This window comes from Cavia porcellus, unplaced genomic scaffold (assembly GCF_034190915.1).
Source record: "Cavia porcellus strain 051 isolate PalLab524CR breed Dunkin Hartley unplaced genomic scaffold, mCavPor4.1 scaffold_24, whole genome shotgun sequence".
Classification (NCBI taxonomy): Eukaryota; Metazoa; Chordata; class Mammalia; order Rodentia; family Caviidae; genus Cavia; species Cavia porcellus.
In genome coordinates this window covers 32,348,458-32,364,592 of record NW_026947507.1, presented here as the reverse complement: position 1 = coordinate 32,364,592, position 16,135 = coordinate 32,348,458, and the positions used below count along the sequence as shown (strand labels likewise).

The 16,135-nt window shown below is 35.3% G+C and overlaps 1 protein-coding gene across 8 annotated transcripts in view; it reads left to right on the top strand.

Annotated features, from left to right (window-relative positions):
• The window catches only part of Psd3 (pleckstrin and Sec7 domain containing 3), a 505,243-nt gene that overhangs the window by 457,464 nt on the left and 31,644 nt on the right, over window positions 1-16,135 (top strand). For all 8 annotated transcript variants that reach the window (XM_063234820.1, XM_023561432.2, XM_063234821.1 and 5 more), the window contains 3 exons: window positions 8,323-8,480; window positions 10,833-10,977; window positions 15,984-16,127. In XM_063234820.1, the coding sequence (XP_063090890.1) occupies window positions 8,323-8,480; window positions 10,833-10,977; window positions 15,984-16,127 (447 nt within the window). The remainder of the gene's footprint in view (window positions 1-8,322; window positions 8,481-10,832; window positions 10,978-15,983; window positions 16,128-16,135) is intronic.

The following is a 16,135-nucleotide window of genomic DNA, read 5'->3' as shown; positions in this document are numbered from 1 at the left end:
ATCATAATTTTTAAACAAATATAAATTATAGAAAGAAAGTGTAGCTGAAAACATGCCTCATATCTAGAGCTGGAAACATTAAGTGTGTGCTCTAAGGATTCTGCTTAAAACTACAATTCCAAATACCCTGTATTTGATGCTACAGTATACAAAGTTATACTCAAAGATTTCAAGGAAAGAGACAATACAGTAACTACTTTTATGTTGGGATTATCGTGGTGAAACACTGTTTTGCTTAAATGGTTATGTTTTGATCTGCACTGTTTTATTGTTATGCCCTCTTTTATCTCAATCTCCATTTTATTATTTACTTTCTTATTTTTATCCTTTTAATTAAGGGAAAAATAAATAAAAACTAGCCGGATATATTATAGTAACCCACTTTGATTTTCTATTAACTTGATTTAAAGCCCTGTATTGCTCTCACCATCTTGTTTTGACTGATGTCCCCCTATTCTGTTTTGCTTGATAGTACCAGGTTCGAAAGTTTAGGCAACAGCTGTGAAGATAGTGGGATTCATTATGATGCCCATTCTTGGTTGACTATTACCTACTTTTGAAGACCTGTAATGTCTCCAATGTTTTGGCTTTGTTGGTTTCGTTCTTTACTGTTTTGTTCAATCTTATTACAACTGATGATATAGGCAATTCTATTTGAGATAGCGGGAGGCATTGTGGTAACCATTGTTGATCACCTTGTATTATGTTTTTACATTATCTATTATGTCCACCCTTTTGATTTGACCGACTCTGTTCTGTTATGTCACATTTGGTTTTACTCTCTTCCAAAAAAGTAATAAGAACTGTGGGAGTAATAAAACCCAAAATGTGTAATAGTCATTGTACAAAAGAGAGGAAAAGAAAGTGCTCTAAATGATATAACTGCATGTATATTTAAGTGTATAAGATAAACAATGATATTACTGAGTTTTGTTGGATCATTGAACAGAACTGTTTGCAGTCTCACTGTTTGAATGTCCACTTTATATGCTTTAATTTTGTAACTTGAACAAATATTTCTAAGATGACAATATATAATCCATTAACTAGTGATTTCCTACTGTTTATTTTTTTTTCTGAAATTCTGTATAACTTATACCCCTTTTCTGTTGTTTCTTTTTTCTTTTTCTCCTTAAATAAAATAAAACAAAAAACTACAATTCCAATGTGAATGCCTGGCAAACAGAAAGTGGTTTGTTCTGCAGGTTTTTTTTGTTTGTTTGTTTGTTTGTTTTTTGGTCTCCACCTGAGAAGCTAATACAGTGCTTTGTGGCTTCTTCCTGGATAGTGTAAGATAGGTCCAGGACCTAAACCTCTTTGTGTGTTCTGCAGATCCCTGGCACTGATATTTTCTTCATTGGTTCTTCTCCCTCCCTTCTACAGAGCCTTCATTCCTCCACCTTCTTCCTTTTTCTCTTCATCCCCTTTCCTATTGTTTTCCCTCACTTCCTCCATCACTTTCTTCTCTTCAATAAATACTATGTCGACACTCGTCATATACCTGTTGTCCAGGGAAGCCCTCCCAGCCTTAGGACCCAGTGTCACTATGAAGAGTGATGGACAACAATCATAGTCACAAGGATGCCAGAGCAACCTTAAACAAAATGATGTTAAAGCCTGGCTCCCATAGAGAGGAGAACCAGCTTCCTGCCAGGCACATTCCCACTTGTTGATCAGTTTGAAAACTGGAAGAGCGAGTGCTGAGACTTTTTTTCTGTTTAAAAATTGAAGACTCTTATGGGGCTGGGGGGTTAGCTCAGCGGCATAAGCGCTTGCCTTGCAAGTGTGCGATCGTGAGCTCGATCCTTGGTACCAATAAAAACGAAAAGACAAAAAAAAAATTGAAGTTTCTTTAGATACTGAGTCAGAATCCTGTTATCCTTTTACAAGTGCTGTTGATGGTTATGTGTTCTTTGTAACTGCTTCTTGTGCATAATGTGCATAATGTCCAGATTTTCCTGGAAAGTTTCTTGCACCCCACAGAGACCTTGTGAAGAGACTGCTCCAAGTCCTGCTATGTCTGTGTCCTGTCAATAGGCTGCAGAGGGTTTCATTAGGAATAATAAAATATTACTGTGGGCCAGTGCCTCTATTTAATTGTAATGCAGAAGGAAAACACTACATGCTTGTTTAATTGAAGGAAATTTGTGAATTCATTGACTTGATTTATTCTCATTTCTCTTTTCTACAGGATTATCGGGCATATTTTTGTTTATATAATATGAGAAAATTAGATTAAGTGAGACTCCAGGCTCCTTTCAGCTGTATAATCTGTGATTAAATGATTCTTTCAATATATGCCTATTTGAGTAGTGGACAAGACATGTTTTCAGTTGATTTGCTATTTCCGACCAGCTTCCAGATTTGGAAACATAACAGTTTCCCTGTTCTTTGATAAAAATAGCAGTAGGAATCTGAATTATTTTTAGAAAGATAATAAGAAGTACTTGCATCTCAAAAAAGAGAAGATAGCCATCAAATTATGAAAAACACTTTTAATGCCATTTTAAAATCAGAAATTAATAGATTATTTGGGAGCCCAGTTTAATTACTGGTGTTTTTATTAATATCCTTAGAGTTTCAATCAAGAACCTATCCTAGTTCCCCTATTTATAGTCTGTGGGTGGAAATCAAGACTATTTCAACTTTTCAAAGAACAGTTTTAATTACATATATCAGTCTTACCTATTTAATAAGGCATGAAGTAAATAATGCTTTGGAAACCAGAATCTGAGTATGCTTTTAATTGCTGTTGATGAATTTCAATTCAGATTTGGTCACTTTCCAAATTGTGCTTTATATTCAACTAAGAACACAAAATTTCAGAGTTGATGCTAATTGTTTGTGAATATATTAGGTGATTTTTATGTTAAGGTGTTATGATTCAGCTTCACAAGAGGTGTAATGAGCACATATTTTAAAAGAAAGTTTTTCATTGCATGCTTTACATGGATTTAAAGTAAACAGCATTGTAAAATCATGTTCTTCATGTTTATTAGGATGGTAGAATGCTGCTATAATGAATCATAGGAGATAAAAAGGTGCAGATTGCAGAGAACACAAGGAGAGTAACATGTTTTTGGGCGTCTTTCACCCTTCATTTGTTTGAGAAAATGGATAGTAATTAGATGTCATGGAGCAATTTCTTAAAAGAAATTTTCTTGATTGGATTCATCTTGCTTTCTGTGTCACATATGATTTATAGCAAATAGCCTTAGATTTGAAATGATTTGATTATGATAATTTATCTCTTATTGCTTTCTTCTCAGTCCCCTCATTTAAACACCATCTCCTAAATTTGTAGTAAAAAAGATACCAGAATGAATTGGGTAAGAAATAGTCATTTCTTTTTATCCAATTGTCAACTCTAAGGTTTGTACTCTTCCATAGATTTGGCTCCTTTTTCCCTGGACTTAGAGCTTCATTGTCTAGTAGGAATTTAGGATTCTGAGAATACTTTAATTTTTATATTTGCCTTTTATAAAAATGACAAAGTTATTTTAATTTTTAACAAGAAAAATATAACTTATTAGCTTTAAAATTCTTAGACTTCAGTTTAAACCTAACTATATAGATGCTATCTTCCATTTTTACCCAGTGGAATATATTTTTTTCTGATATAAACTAAAGGAGCTGATTTGAAATACAGACCTCTTTAAAAAACAGTGATGCTATGCTAAAGGATTGTTCATCAGCTTTTCATTTTATATTGAGATACCTGATGCAGGCAAATTTACAAAGGAAAAAGTTTATTTGGACTCATAGTTCTAAAGGCACAAGATCCACGTAAGATAGTGTAAACACTGGCAAAACCTGGTGTGGGCCACGTCTTATCCAGTGGGAACATGGGAAACATGTTTGTATCGCTACGTGAACTCTCTCTCTCTCTCTCTCTCTCTCTCGTTGTCACTCAATGGGGCTGCACCCTAATGGCCTAATCTGATCTCTTCCCAGGGTCTTTCCCTCACCATGACTGATGAGTAGAGGTCTCTCCTGCACTATGTCTAAATTCAATAATTGAATGCATTTCCACTCTCTTAATACCACTAGCCTATGACTTTGAAATTTAAATTCCTCCACGGGTTTAAAAGGCAAGCCCTCTTAAAATCACACCAAAAGGTGGCAATTACTGTTGGATTTTACTGAGATCTGTGTTACATTTTAAAATTCTGTGCAGTTTTAGAGTAGTCTAAGAATGTCATCTTTTAAGCTTGGTTTTAAATGAAAATATTAACAGACAGACTATGCTCCAAGTATAACTATAATGCGTCCAAGTGATGAGGTCTAAGTCCCTTAGAATTAATAGCTACCAGTTGGTATTGTGTTTGTTTTTCATCCATGGCAATTTGGTAAACACTGTGGTATAGGTGGAAGCTGAAACCATAAGTGTACTTGTGACCATACCAAGGAGTACTCACAGAATGAGAAAGGAAGAAGGCCAATTGCAGAATGAAGAAGAGAGCTAAATAATGGCAAGAGAGATAAGAGAGAAACTAGGAAAACATTATAGTAAAAAACCCAGAAAGAATTTGAACAGCAACTTAGATTGTTTTGGTTGCCATTAGATAAGAACCAAAAACCAAAATTTTTTGAGTTTTACAATTAAGAGGTTATTGCTGATCTTTGTCAAGGTATTTTCAATAAAGTATGAAAATGGGCTTTAGTTGACCTGGGTTTAAAAGCAAACTGAAACAATATATAAAAACAATTAATGTGAATTAAAACTCAGAAATGAAGAAAAAAGCATGAGATAGTAGCTAGGAAAGAAAGCAATATTCAGGAAAGACTATTGCCTTGCAATGATAATAGACCTCATGAATACTTTTAGGATGTGGAAGAAGCCAGTAGATACAGAATGATTTAAGTTATGAAAGAAGGAAAATAAGCAATGAAAGCAGACTCTGGAAAAGGTTGTAGAAGACTGAACTAAGAACACAAGGTCCCACTGTTTTGAAGTAGAGAAGGTGAATGAGGTCACAAAATATGCACACTTATAGGATAGATAAACATTAGGTTTGATGTTTAAAAGCTTAACCTTGTAGATATAAGGTTAAACAATATATCATAAAAGACATTATTATTAGTAATTTTACAGCTAGCATTTATTGAGTGCCTATTGTATGCTAGGGACATATTTTTCCCCCTTTTTTTCAGTGCCAAGGAACAAATTCAGGCCCTTATGCATGACAGGCAATCTCTGTAGTACTGAGCTATAACCTCAGCCCTGCAACGAACATTATGGAGTTTCAAAAATAGTATGTCACGTAGTTTAATCCTCTAATTAGGGAAGATATTTCCATTAAGAAACTGAATCTTAATGAATTTTACCTATCTAAGGTCACAAGGGACATTAAGTATCAAAACTGGGTATTTAAACATAGATATGCTAACTCCAGGCATCCATATCCTTGACCCTAGTTTGTGGCAAACTAGGCATGTTGTGTACATGTGGCAGAGTGGAACAGAAAGATTTTAATAGATCTGGAAAAGAATCATTCAGTATAAGCAAATCTGCAGATTTTAAATCTGAATTAGGGCCTGTCACAAAACTTCACAAATTCTAAGAATAAAGGGAAACTCTTGAGAGATTTCCAATAGAAAAACATACAGAAAAAAAAGCATTAGACTGCCATTGGATTTCTATTAAATTGGAGGCTAGACTTCTAGACTTACACACTGGAAGCAATTTGAGAAGAAAGGTTCAAATTGTGAGACAGTTGAGAAGAACTAAAGAATACCTGAAAAAATACTTGGGAGAAGACAGAATAATGAAAAGCTCAAATTAAAGATGTCAAGATGGTGAGAAGAAAGTAAATGAGCAGTGAAAGCAAATTAAATCTAAAAGAAGGAACAATTAAATCTAAAAGAAACAAGGGAATGTATAATGTAAATACAAACTAAGGTTTCTTAAAACAGAGAATAAATAATCCAATATAAATTTGGTAAGATTGCAGCATAAAGCATACAAAACTACTTCAGCAAAAGTTAGGCTTAACAAGGACAGAGAGATAGATAAAACTATTATGAAACTCTGTCATATGTGTAAGGAGTAAAGAAATAGCATTTTGTATGTAGAAGGGATTTTTTTAAGTTTCCATATTATATGATAAAACACTAAACAATAAAGGAAGAACATTTTAAAATAATGAGCAACACAAAGCTGTAAAGATGATAATGATTATTAACCTAAGTGCGCCAAACAACATAGCACTTAATGTATAATGCACTTTCTTTAGTACTACTAAGATCAAAGAAGAGATAAAAAATTAAAACTAGTGCTATGTAGAAAACAATGAAAAACTAGTTTTTATTCCCAAACTATAATATATGGTGTAATGATACTCAGAAAATATTATAGTTTTCAACTTTTCCTTAATTAAAGAAGAAATAGGAAAATCAACAAAGTAATCATATCAAGAAATTCAAATAAATATAAATCAAAAAACACAAAGGAAAGTAGGAAAGACTAAGAAAAAAACTCACACTGTAGACCCACAATAGGAAAAAAGGTGCATATACATGCCTAGTCTAATTTCTAGCTCCAATGCTAAATACACTAGCAGATCAGTATATGTAAAATAGAGACTACATATAAATACTCTAGGGGCAATTTTGGCCCCAGCCATTTATCTTCCCTCCATTATTTATGTTTCTCAGATTCCTATTTAGAAAGAAGTTGTTACTTTGGAGGAAGGGCCAGACATGCAGGCTTCTAAAATAGTAAATCCTGCGGCAAGAGAGAAAATTTTGTAGTCACGGTAAATCTACTTGATAGTTCCAGTCTAATAAAAAATTCCCTGGAAGAAGATTCATGAATTTGGAATACTGAATCATTGAGAAGGGAAAAAAAATCTATTTGAAAAAGAAAAAGACCTCAAAATATTTCTATAAATTGCAACCATGCAAAAACAAATACATATAAAGCTTATTATATTTATTTTAATATTTTCCTATGTTCATCCTGTCTCTCTAGCAGGCTATCATTGTCAACAACACATCTGATAAACTCTGAAGCTTAGTAACACTTGTTACAGTCCTAATATGGAAACTTTGTTATCGAATATTGTACATTTGGACAATCATTATATTGCTACTAGCATGTACTTCATATTTTAGAGGCAAAATTTTATTTGTAAAGATCATTGAGAGTCATCATTAAAGATCAAAGGCCCTTTTATTTTTTACTCAGTTTGACTTAAGGATAATGATACTTTTAAATTGCTTCATTTTTGGATGATGTTGATAAAAAGGAGGGAAGACATGGGGGGCCATAATTACTTTTTAAGACTAGACTGTGATAAGAGAACAGATAGTCTTCCTTTAGACTTTAGTTACTGATTAGGAGGTAGTGTTTGTAATGAGGGGGTGGGCGTGGGGTTTGCAAATATGTGTGTGTGTGTGTGTGTGTGTGTGTGTGTGTGTGTGTTTACAGAATAAATGCCAGTTTACTTACCTTCATATCTTGTTTTGATAAAATACAGGAAGAGAGGCATTAAAATCTCGAAAACGTCTCTTACAAGTTTGTATGCAGTATACAGGTAGTATATTTACACTGGTGTTGGGCCTTTTTATCCTAATATGCCCAGGAGCTACTGGAATCAGTAAACATTCAAATTATTTTCCAATTGAGATTTTTGTTACTGTTGTTGCTTGAAGGGGTGCCATACAAAGGAATCTTTCTAAACATGATGCATTGTGCAGTTGATGACCAGAACCAAAATGGCATATATATGACACCTTTCTTATGTAATTTTTGCCTATTTTTTTCCTATTTATAATGGACCTAAGCTTTCTCTTCTTCATTAAATTTGTTTTCTTCTCTTTGAGCAAAAGAACTAGAGAATTCATTTTACTGTTCATTTTTCTTTTGATAATATTTACTCCCCCAAAGCAGCAGGAAAATGTTATGATGTCAGAATAAAGAACACAAGGGCACTGTTTCCACCAGCAGGATGATTCTGTTGCTATCTGGAAGCTTTTGCATTTGTCCCATTTAACCTAGAAATCAGACCACACTTTTGGACCCAACTTCACTTCAGCTCACTGTAAAATGTGTGTGACAGTCCTCCTTCTGCCTTAATTATTATATATTAGCTTTTTGTAAAATGCCCCCTCGGTGTTCTAGATTGTTTCATTCTCAGCAGTTGTTTCAAATAATGTGCTATTCTGTGGCATTTACAAATCTGCAGTTCTACTCCCCATTCAGTTCACTTTTTTCATGAAGTTGCATGGATTTCTCTAAAATGCTTTCCTCTAGTTACAGGCTTTAAAGAGGAAAATTGCAATCTGACCCTCTTGTCTGTTTTCTGTTTCCCTCTGTAGGATGAATATAAGCCAGAGAAGGCCTTGTCTGAGGAGGACTTGAAAAATGCCGTGAGTGTGCACCACGCCCTGGCGTCCAAGGCCACGGACTATGAGAAGAAACCGAATGTGTTTAAACTCAAAACCGCCGACTGGAGGGTCTTGCTTTTTCAAACCCAGTATGTCTTTTTGCTTTAGTCCTCATTTATGTTCAGTTTTTAGTTTCCTTGCCACCATTTTGTACAAAAGAATGGACTCTGGCTCTGTAGGGAAAATTTTTGAAGTGGAGTCAGGGTTGTGACCTGGTTCCATTAAAGAAGTAACTACCTGAGATGACTCACATAAATAATAGGGACCTTGCCTCCATGTGCTGTTAGTATCCCTGTGACTTTAATTAGCTGCATATCATCCTTAGAATTTAGTACTCCTCTCAATAAAATGAGAGTTGGAGTAGACATGTTCTCTCACAAAATGAGTAATACAGATTAGATGTGGATTTGAATCTCTGTCTCCTCGCTCTTTCTCACAACGTGTAATTTTTAATCACTTTAAACCTTGACTTGTTGCTTCTGTAGGTAGTGATATTTATCTCATATATTTCTGATGAGGAATAAATGACTAGGTATATAAAGCACTTCACAAAACTCTTGTTATGTGGACATTGTTCAATAAGTATACATTTTCATTTTGTTTGCTTTCTGAGTGCTGTTAGTCTGTGACCATACTTGGAAAACATAAAATCATACTATGCACATGGGAAGGCTTGCATTACCAGTTTCACAGGAGGTCCAGTGACAGACTTCAGCTTAGAAGTAAAGCATTCCACTTGAAGAATTCTGGATTTGCGAAGTGAGAAATTTTGGATTTTTAAAAGGGAGCTTCAAATAAAGGGATTTCAGTAGAGGTGACAATAGTGTCAATCTAGCAGACAATGTTAATCATTTGTGGCTTCAGCTTGACTTCAGAATCAATTGTACAATTGACTGACCCCAGTTGACACTAGGATTAAAATTTGACATTGAAGTAATAAATACAAACATGTATGTGGTTGTTGATTAAGCAACATGACATCAAAAAAATAGAAACAAGATCTGATCCTCTTTTGGGTTTTGAACTTTGAAGAGTATAAAATTGCTGGCGTCAGGTGATATAGGGAAACAAAAAAGGATTCGTAGTGTGGGAATAGGATATTTACCACCACATGGGGACTCACAACTAGATGCATGATTACAGCTATTATAAATCTAGTTACTTCAGATTGAACTGGCACAGAAGTCAGTTAAAAGAGCAACATTGAAGTAATCACACTAGACAGACATACAAGGTACACTGAGGAGTCCGTATATATAGTATGATCTCAGGTTAGTGAGGTTTCTTCCAGTGTAATTGGTAAAGGAAATGGTTTTAGATTTGATTAGCACTTTTTCATCTTTATGATTGCGTACACGATAAGCTTTGCTGTTCATGCCCATGTCTGCCACTCAATGTTTGAATTTATAAACATCTGTTGAGGGTTAACCTTTTGGATACAATGACACATAAAATTAAAAATATGATCATGACTTTGGATGATTTCCACCTCCTCTGAGGTGAATTTTGGCAGTCTTTTAGGCTATACTTTACATACCGGAAATTTTCACTTGTTTTAAATATATGCTTCTGTGATTTTTTAATTGAGCTTACAAATACTGTAGCCATCACCACAGCCTAGTATTGTAACACTGCCATCATTCCAGAGAGATCCCTGTGCCTATTTTACATTCACTCCCCATTCTCATCTCCAGTCGCATGCTTGCACTAATGTACTATTTTCGTCTCTTTATTGCTTCTCCTAGACATTTCATGTAAATGGAATCTTATATAATTTATTGCATCTAGCTTGTCACCTAGCATAAAATTTTGGGGGTTCGTCCATATTGAGTACTTGATCATTTTATTGAATACTATCTTATCATAGGGATTTACTACAATTTGTTTATCTATTTGCTAGTTGTTGGGCATTTGGATTTTGTTTCCACTTTTTGATCCTTAGAAATAATGATGCCATGAATATTGACATGCAAATACTTATGTGGTTATATGCTATTATTTTCCTGAGGTACCTACAAAGGAATAGAATTGCTGAGTTACACAATAAATTTGTAGTTAACTTTTGAAGAAACTATCAAACTGTTTTTCCAAAATGGATATAGCCTTTTGCACACTCATTATCAATCTATGCCTCAGTTATGCTCCAAAATAAAAGTATCTGATTAGGAGGATGAGTTAATGTTTAGCTTAGTTTTTAACCTAACCTACTATCAAACAAAAAATAGAAGTCTAATGAATATATTCCCCTTTTTTTCTTCTGTATTCTAGAGGGATAGTCAGTATTACACTCTGATGATCATAGGTTTTATACCCTGTCACTGCCTCGTGATCATTATGGAGAATGTTGATTCCCAGTCAAGTGTTGCCAGAGATTTAGTGGGCAAAGTATGATTTGTGTAGATGTGGAAATATGCTAACATAAATGTCTGTGTTTCTCATAGGAGTCCAGAGGAAATGCAGGGGTGGATAAACAAAATCAACTGTGTCGCAGCCGTATTTTCTGCCCCTCCATTTCCAGCAGCCATTGGCTCTCAGAAGAAGTTTAGCCGCCCACTTCTGCCTGCTACTACAACAAAGCTATCTCAGGTGTGCCATCCTGACAGTGCTTTCAACTGGGAAAGCAGTACTTTGTAATCTTATTAATAGTTTCATTTAAGCGGTACTCCATGTTTTGAGGGCAGATGAGAGACTTTGATGTGTAGGAGACCACATTATATAAAATCTAATATGCTGGGCTTTGCACTTCATTCATATTTGCCTGTTTGTTTTGTTTTGTTTTGTTTTTGTTTTAACAAGCTCTTAATTTTCCAGTATCTGGTGAATGCTAAGGTAATATCCCAGCAAGCATTTCGTTTACTCATTCATTCATTCATTCATTCATTCATTTGGTTCATTTTATTGAGGGTGACCATATTTGGTGGTAGGAATAAAAACAACTTTAGGGGTCTACTCTGGGCAACATGGTGGGCAGCTGCCTTCTCAGGAAGAACTGAGTAAAACTTTTAAAAGATATTTTGCTACTAAAAATAATAGGACAGTTTGAAAAGAAATGTGTAAAACCAAGTGTGTGATGGAGAGTGGATTTTAAAAGGAATAAAGTTTTGACTCACAGCCTGGCGAGCCTGTTAGGGATAGGTAACCTCACTGAGAGCAGAGCCTCTTGGAAGCTGTCCATGCTGCTCACAGCGTGGTCCCGCAGATCCCAAAATAAGTGTCTGGAGACATCTCTGATTTCTCCAACCACATAGACTAGTTCTCTTTAGCCTGATCACCCTCACGTTAGGCAATATTGACATTTGGCCTGCATCATTCTTTGTTGTGGAAGGCTCACCTGTGACCTGTAGGATGCTGAGCAATATCCCTAGCTTCTAGTTAGATACCACCTACCCCTCCCTCCCCACACATGCGGTTGTCACACCCAAGATGTCTCTAGACATTGCCAAATGTCTTCTGGGGTCCACATCCCGCCCCGCCTGTTGAGGACCCCTGTATTAGTTCAGCATTGTGAAAATGAGACTGCTTGTCTTGCCTTTCAGCACACCAGAGCCAGGTCACGAGACTCCCTTAAATCCCAGAACCTCTGGGTATTTCAATTTATAAAATTTATAGCAATGTGAGTACCCTGCTGGAGAAAAAGATAAACAGTGCTGGGACAAAAAAAATTAAATGTTCAATTAAAAGATTGTTTGGTACTTTTAAGACACATTATTCATCACCCTGTCATTTCTGAGCTTTTCTTTAATTTATTCTTGTCTTCTATCCAAAACATATTAGCCTAAATTATTAAAATTGATTATTGTCAGTGCAGCACAGTTCTTCCTGAACAACTCACTGTGTAGGAGTCTCCTTCTCAAGTTGTTTTTCACGGCAATGTAGCTGGAACACATTTTTCTTCTCCTGTTGGGGGTAGAGAGACAAAGTTGAAACTTCAAGGTTTTTCCTCTTTCTGATGTTCATGCCAGCCATCCCCCTCTCCCTTGAATCTATTTAGGACCCTTTTATACCCACCAAAGCAGTCATCCTCAAACAAGTGTGCATAAGAAATATCTGGGAACTTCGATAAAATCTCTTTCCCAGCCCTGCCAGGCAATTTCGATCCACGTGGGTACCAAGAAACATATATCTGTCTTGCACACCCAGGGGGACTGCAGTGTGGGTGACACTGAAACACACTGCACTGTGACAGACTCTGCTTCATAGAAACATCACTTCTGTACAAATGGTTTATGAAACATAGCTGAATAGCATTCTATATGTTTTGATAAATCCTGGTATAGGAAGGAAAATGACAAATGTAATATTCTGTATGTGTTTTAATCAGATTTTTTGATGCATTTTAGATATATATTTGATCACATTCATGGTAGAGAATTTGTATCTTTACATGATATAAGTTGATATTTTTTTCTCCATTCCCCTAACTTCCCTTCAACCTCTCTATATGTAGCCTCAGTAATTTAAAAAAAAATTGGGAATTGTTTGATAAGCAAAGAAGCATGTGAATATTCAGGATCAGGAGCTTAGGTCTAAAGTTTTTTTAAAATAAGCAAGCACCTAAAATAATATATACCAAGACTCCCCAAAGTCCAAAAACGCAGAGGATTTAATCTTTTTTGGAAAATATATACATTTGAATCCTAATAATTTTAATTACAAAAAAAAAAAAAAACTAACTTGTTTTCTTAAAACGTAACTATACTAACACAAATCTATGAAAAGACAAAACAACACAATTAAAAACTTGATCCATTATTCCAGTAACCAGCTCACAGAAAAGAAAATTCAGTGAATGTGCACAAAAGTGCTTATCCTTGATGCATATTCAGGTAAACGTAAGTTCAGATCATAGTGGCTTGTCATTTCATGGCCATGAAATTAGCAAAAATTTACAAATGTACTGAAATCAAATTTTGACAAGTATATACAACAGTGGGAATCTTGAAATTTGCTATGAAAATGTAAGATCCAGGCACTTCAGTACACAGTTGAATGTCAACTTAACAATGCACATATTTTAAAACAAAATTCCATCACTTGATGATTTACTATAGAAAAATTCTTGCTTAGATTCACTAAGAAATATTGTATGAGGATGTTCATTTCAACCTCATTTATAACAGCAAAAATAAAAGCCCAACCAAAAAACTGGAATCAATGTAAATATTGTGTCCTTTGGTAAGATACTATACGATAGTTAAAAGAAAGTAGAGATTATATGTGAATAAATCTTAAAAGCATTCTGAGTTTAAAAATTCAAGCATATAAATAATGTTTATATAAAGTTTAAAATTTGCAGAGCATATTCTTTTTATGGTTACATACCTTAATACAGAAATAGCGAAATAGCACAGAATAAAAGATGAATTAAATAGGAATGTACAGGGAGTTTTCAGTTTATTTGCTTTTTTTTTTTTTTGCTTTTGAGACAAGGTCTCATATTAGTTCAGGCTGGTCTTGAGCTTACTTTGTAACACAGGCTGGTCTCGAACTCACAATAATCCTCCTGCCTCAGTCTCCGGAGTGCTGGGATTATAGGCATGAGACACCATGCCCAGCAATATTTCTTGTCTTAAACTGAGTATAAACAAATGTGAGTGTTGTTAGGTATCATTCGTATAACTTTTTGAGTATTCAAACATTTTATTTTTAAAGAAGTACATCATGTTTTTCTAAGTTTTCTAATCACCAAAGGTCTGTGTGTCAAAATTCAATTAAGTAAATTTCATGTTGCAGTAAATACACAAAGCAAACAATTTTGAAAGAAACAAAAACTATTGACCTGGTATGTCATGGCCAGCTGCAGCTGTCAAAACAAAATAGTATAAAAGAATGATATAAACAGCAGGGTTTTTTCCTTCCATGGTTCTGGAGACTGGAAGGCCCATATCGGGGTGCAGCAGGGTCCATGTCTGGTGATAGCTTTCCTTGGGATGTAGACAGCTGCCCTCTTGCCTTGGATTCACCTGACCTTTCTTTGTTGAATTAGAGATTTAATCCTGTTAAATCAGTAAGCCTCACCTAGGACCTCTGTAACCTTAACTGCTGTCTTAGAGACCTCAGCTTCAGGTACAACCAGATGAGGGATTAGAGCTGCTTCATATGAGTTGTGGATGAGAGACATTTCATCCATAGCATTGTTTATAATTGGCCGAGGGAAAATAACAGATGAGTGAGAAATTAGGTATAAAAGCTCCCTGAAGCGTTTTCATTGAGTTTTAGCATTACCAGTGCACAAGCCAGGGGTTTGGCGGTGTGGATTCCTTTCTGACATCTCAATGTGTGTTTCTTACCCCTTCCCTACCTGTACTTTCATGATACTTCTATGAATGTTGCGTTGTGTGACAATTCTTATTTGAAAACGAATGTTGTCATCTTTCATTCATATTCCACCATCTTTCTTGCTTATTTTTACTCCCATGCGCTGTACTTTTTATTTTTTTAGTATTTTTCTCTATTTTGATGGTTTTATACTTGGAATTTTTTTTTCCTTGGTTGGCTTTTAAATTGTGCACTAATATAGAAGTCTTTAAGATATCGTAAGTGACTTAAAATTTCTGGGTATATTTTTTAAACTTACAGTGGTGGTAATTTAGTGTCGGAATTCATTTTCTTATGGCATTTTAAAATTATTTTCCTCTACAATAACATTTTTATATTCTAAGATTATGTTGATGTTATATAAGATGTATTTGTCACCTATTTTAGTAGGTTAAAAGTTCCTTTGTCTCCTCCTTTCTGCTTTTATTTCTTATTGTATATATGAAATTTATGCTCAAGAATTGGGATAATTTGCATGTGAATCCGAGATAGTCAGCATTTACAAATGCAAGTGAGCTCCATTGTCTTTGTTTCAAGAATGTTTTAAACTGCCCTGGGAGGGTTTGGTAGCATATCATCTTAAGGAACTTACTGCTACACTATATAAATGGTTCCCTTAGAGTTGAAATCTTTTGACATAGATCAGCCATGGTCCACTGGTGCATAGAGCCTGTTATTGACTTTCTGGCAATAATTAGTCCATGGTTACATTGTAATTGAATGAATACTTTGACTTAGGGAAAAGAAGGATGTGATAACCCATGCTGCTTTAGAGGGAAAAAAGTAATGTATTTTCTAGAAAAACAATCTGATAGGTTTCCAGAGAAGTATTTCATCTCAAGAAAGGAAAAGGCTCTGCAGACAGACACACATTCATTGTGATGGAGGGAAACCAGCAACACTGCTGTTGCCTCATGAATCGGAGAGGTCAAGTTGTGTGGCACTCAGGCTAGCAATTAACTGTTCTGCTGGTGTCATGCCTGTCAGGTTTCTCTTGGATACCTGGTGCCAACCCAGGGACAGTTACACCTATTAAAGCTAGAAAGCCATTGGTATTGTGAATAGAGCTTGGTTTAGGAAAGCGGCCTTCACTGCCATCCTAGGAAAGAATCTACCAACACTAGCATTGGAAAGTTAGGATGATGGAGGAGCGGGGACACATTGGATTCTTTAGATAAATGCGAGTCATTCAACATACGCAAGTTTTAAAAGCACTGTCCATTTTCCCTATTGATTATTTTCTGCCCACTAAGTGGTTTAATAATCTCCTACAGGAGGAACAGCTGAAATCTCATGAAGGCAAACTGAAGCAGATTACCACCGAGCTGGCTGAGCACCGCTCCTATCCCCCAGACAAGAAAGTTAAAGCCAAGGACGTCGATGAATACAAGCTCAAAGACCACTATCTGGAGTTTGAGGTATGTTG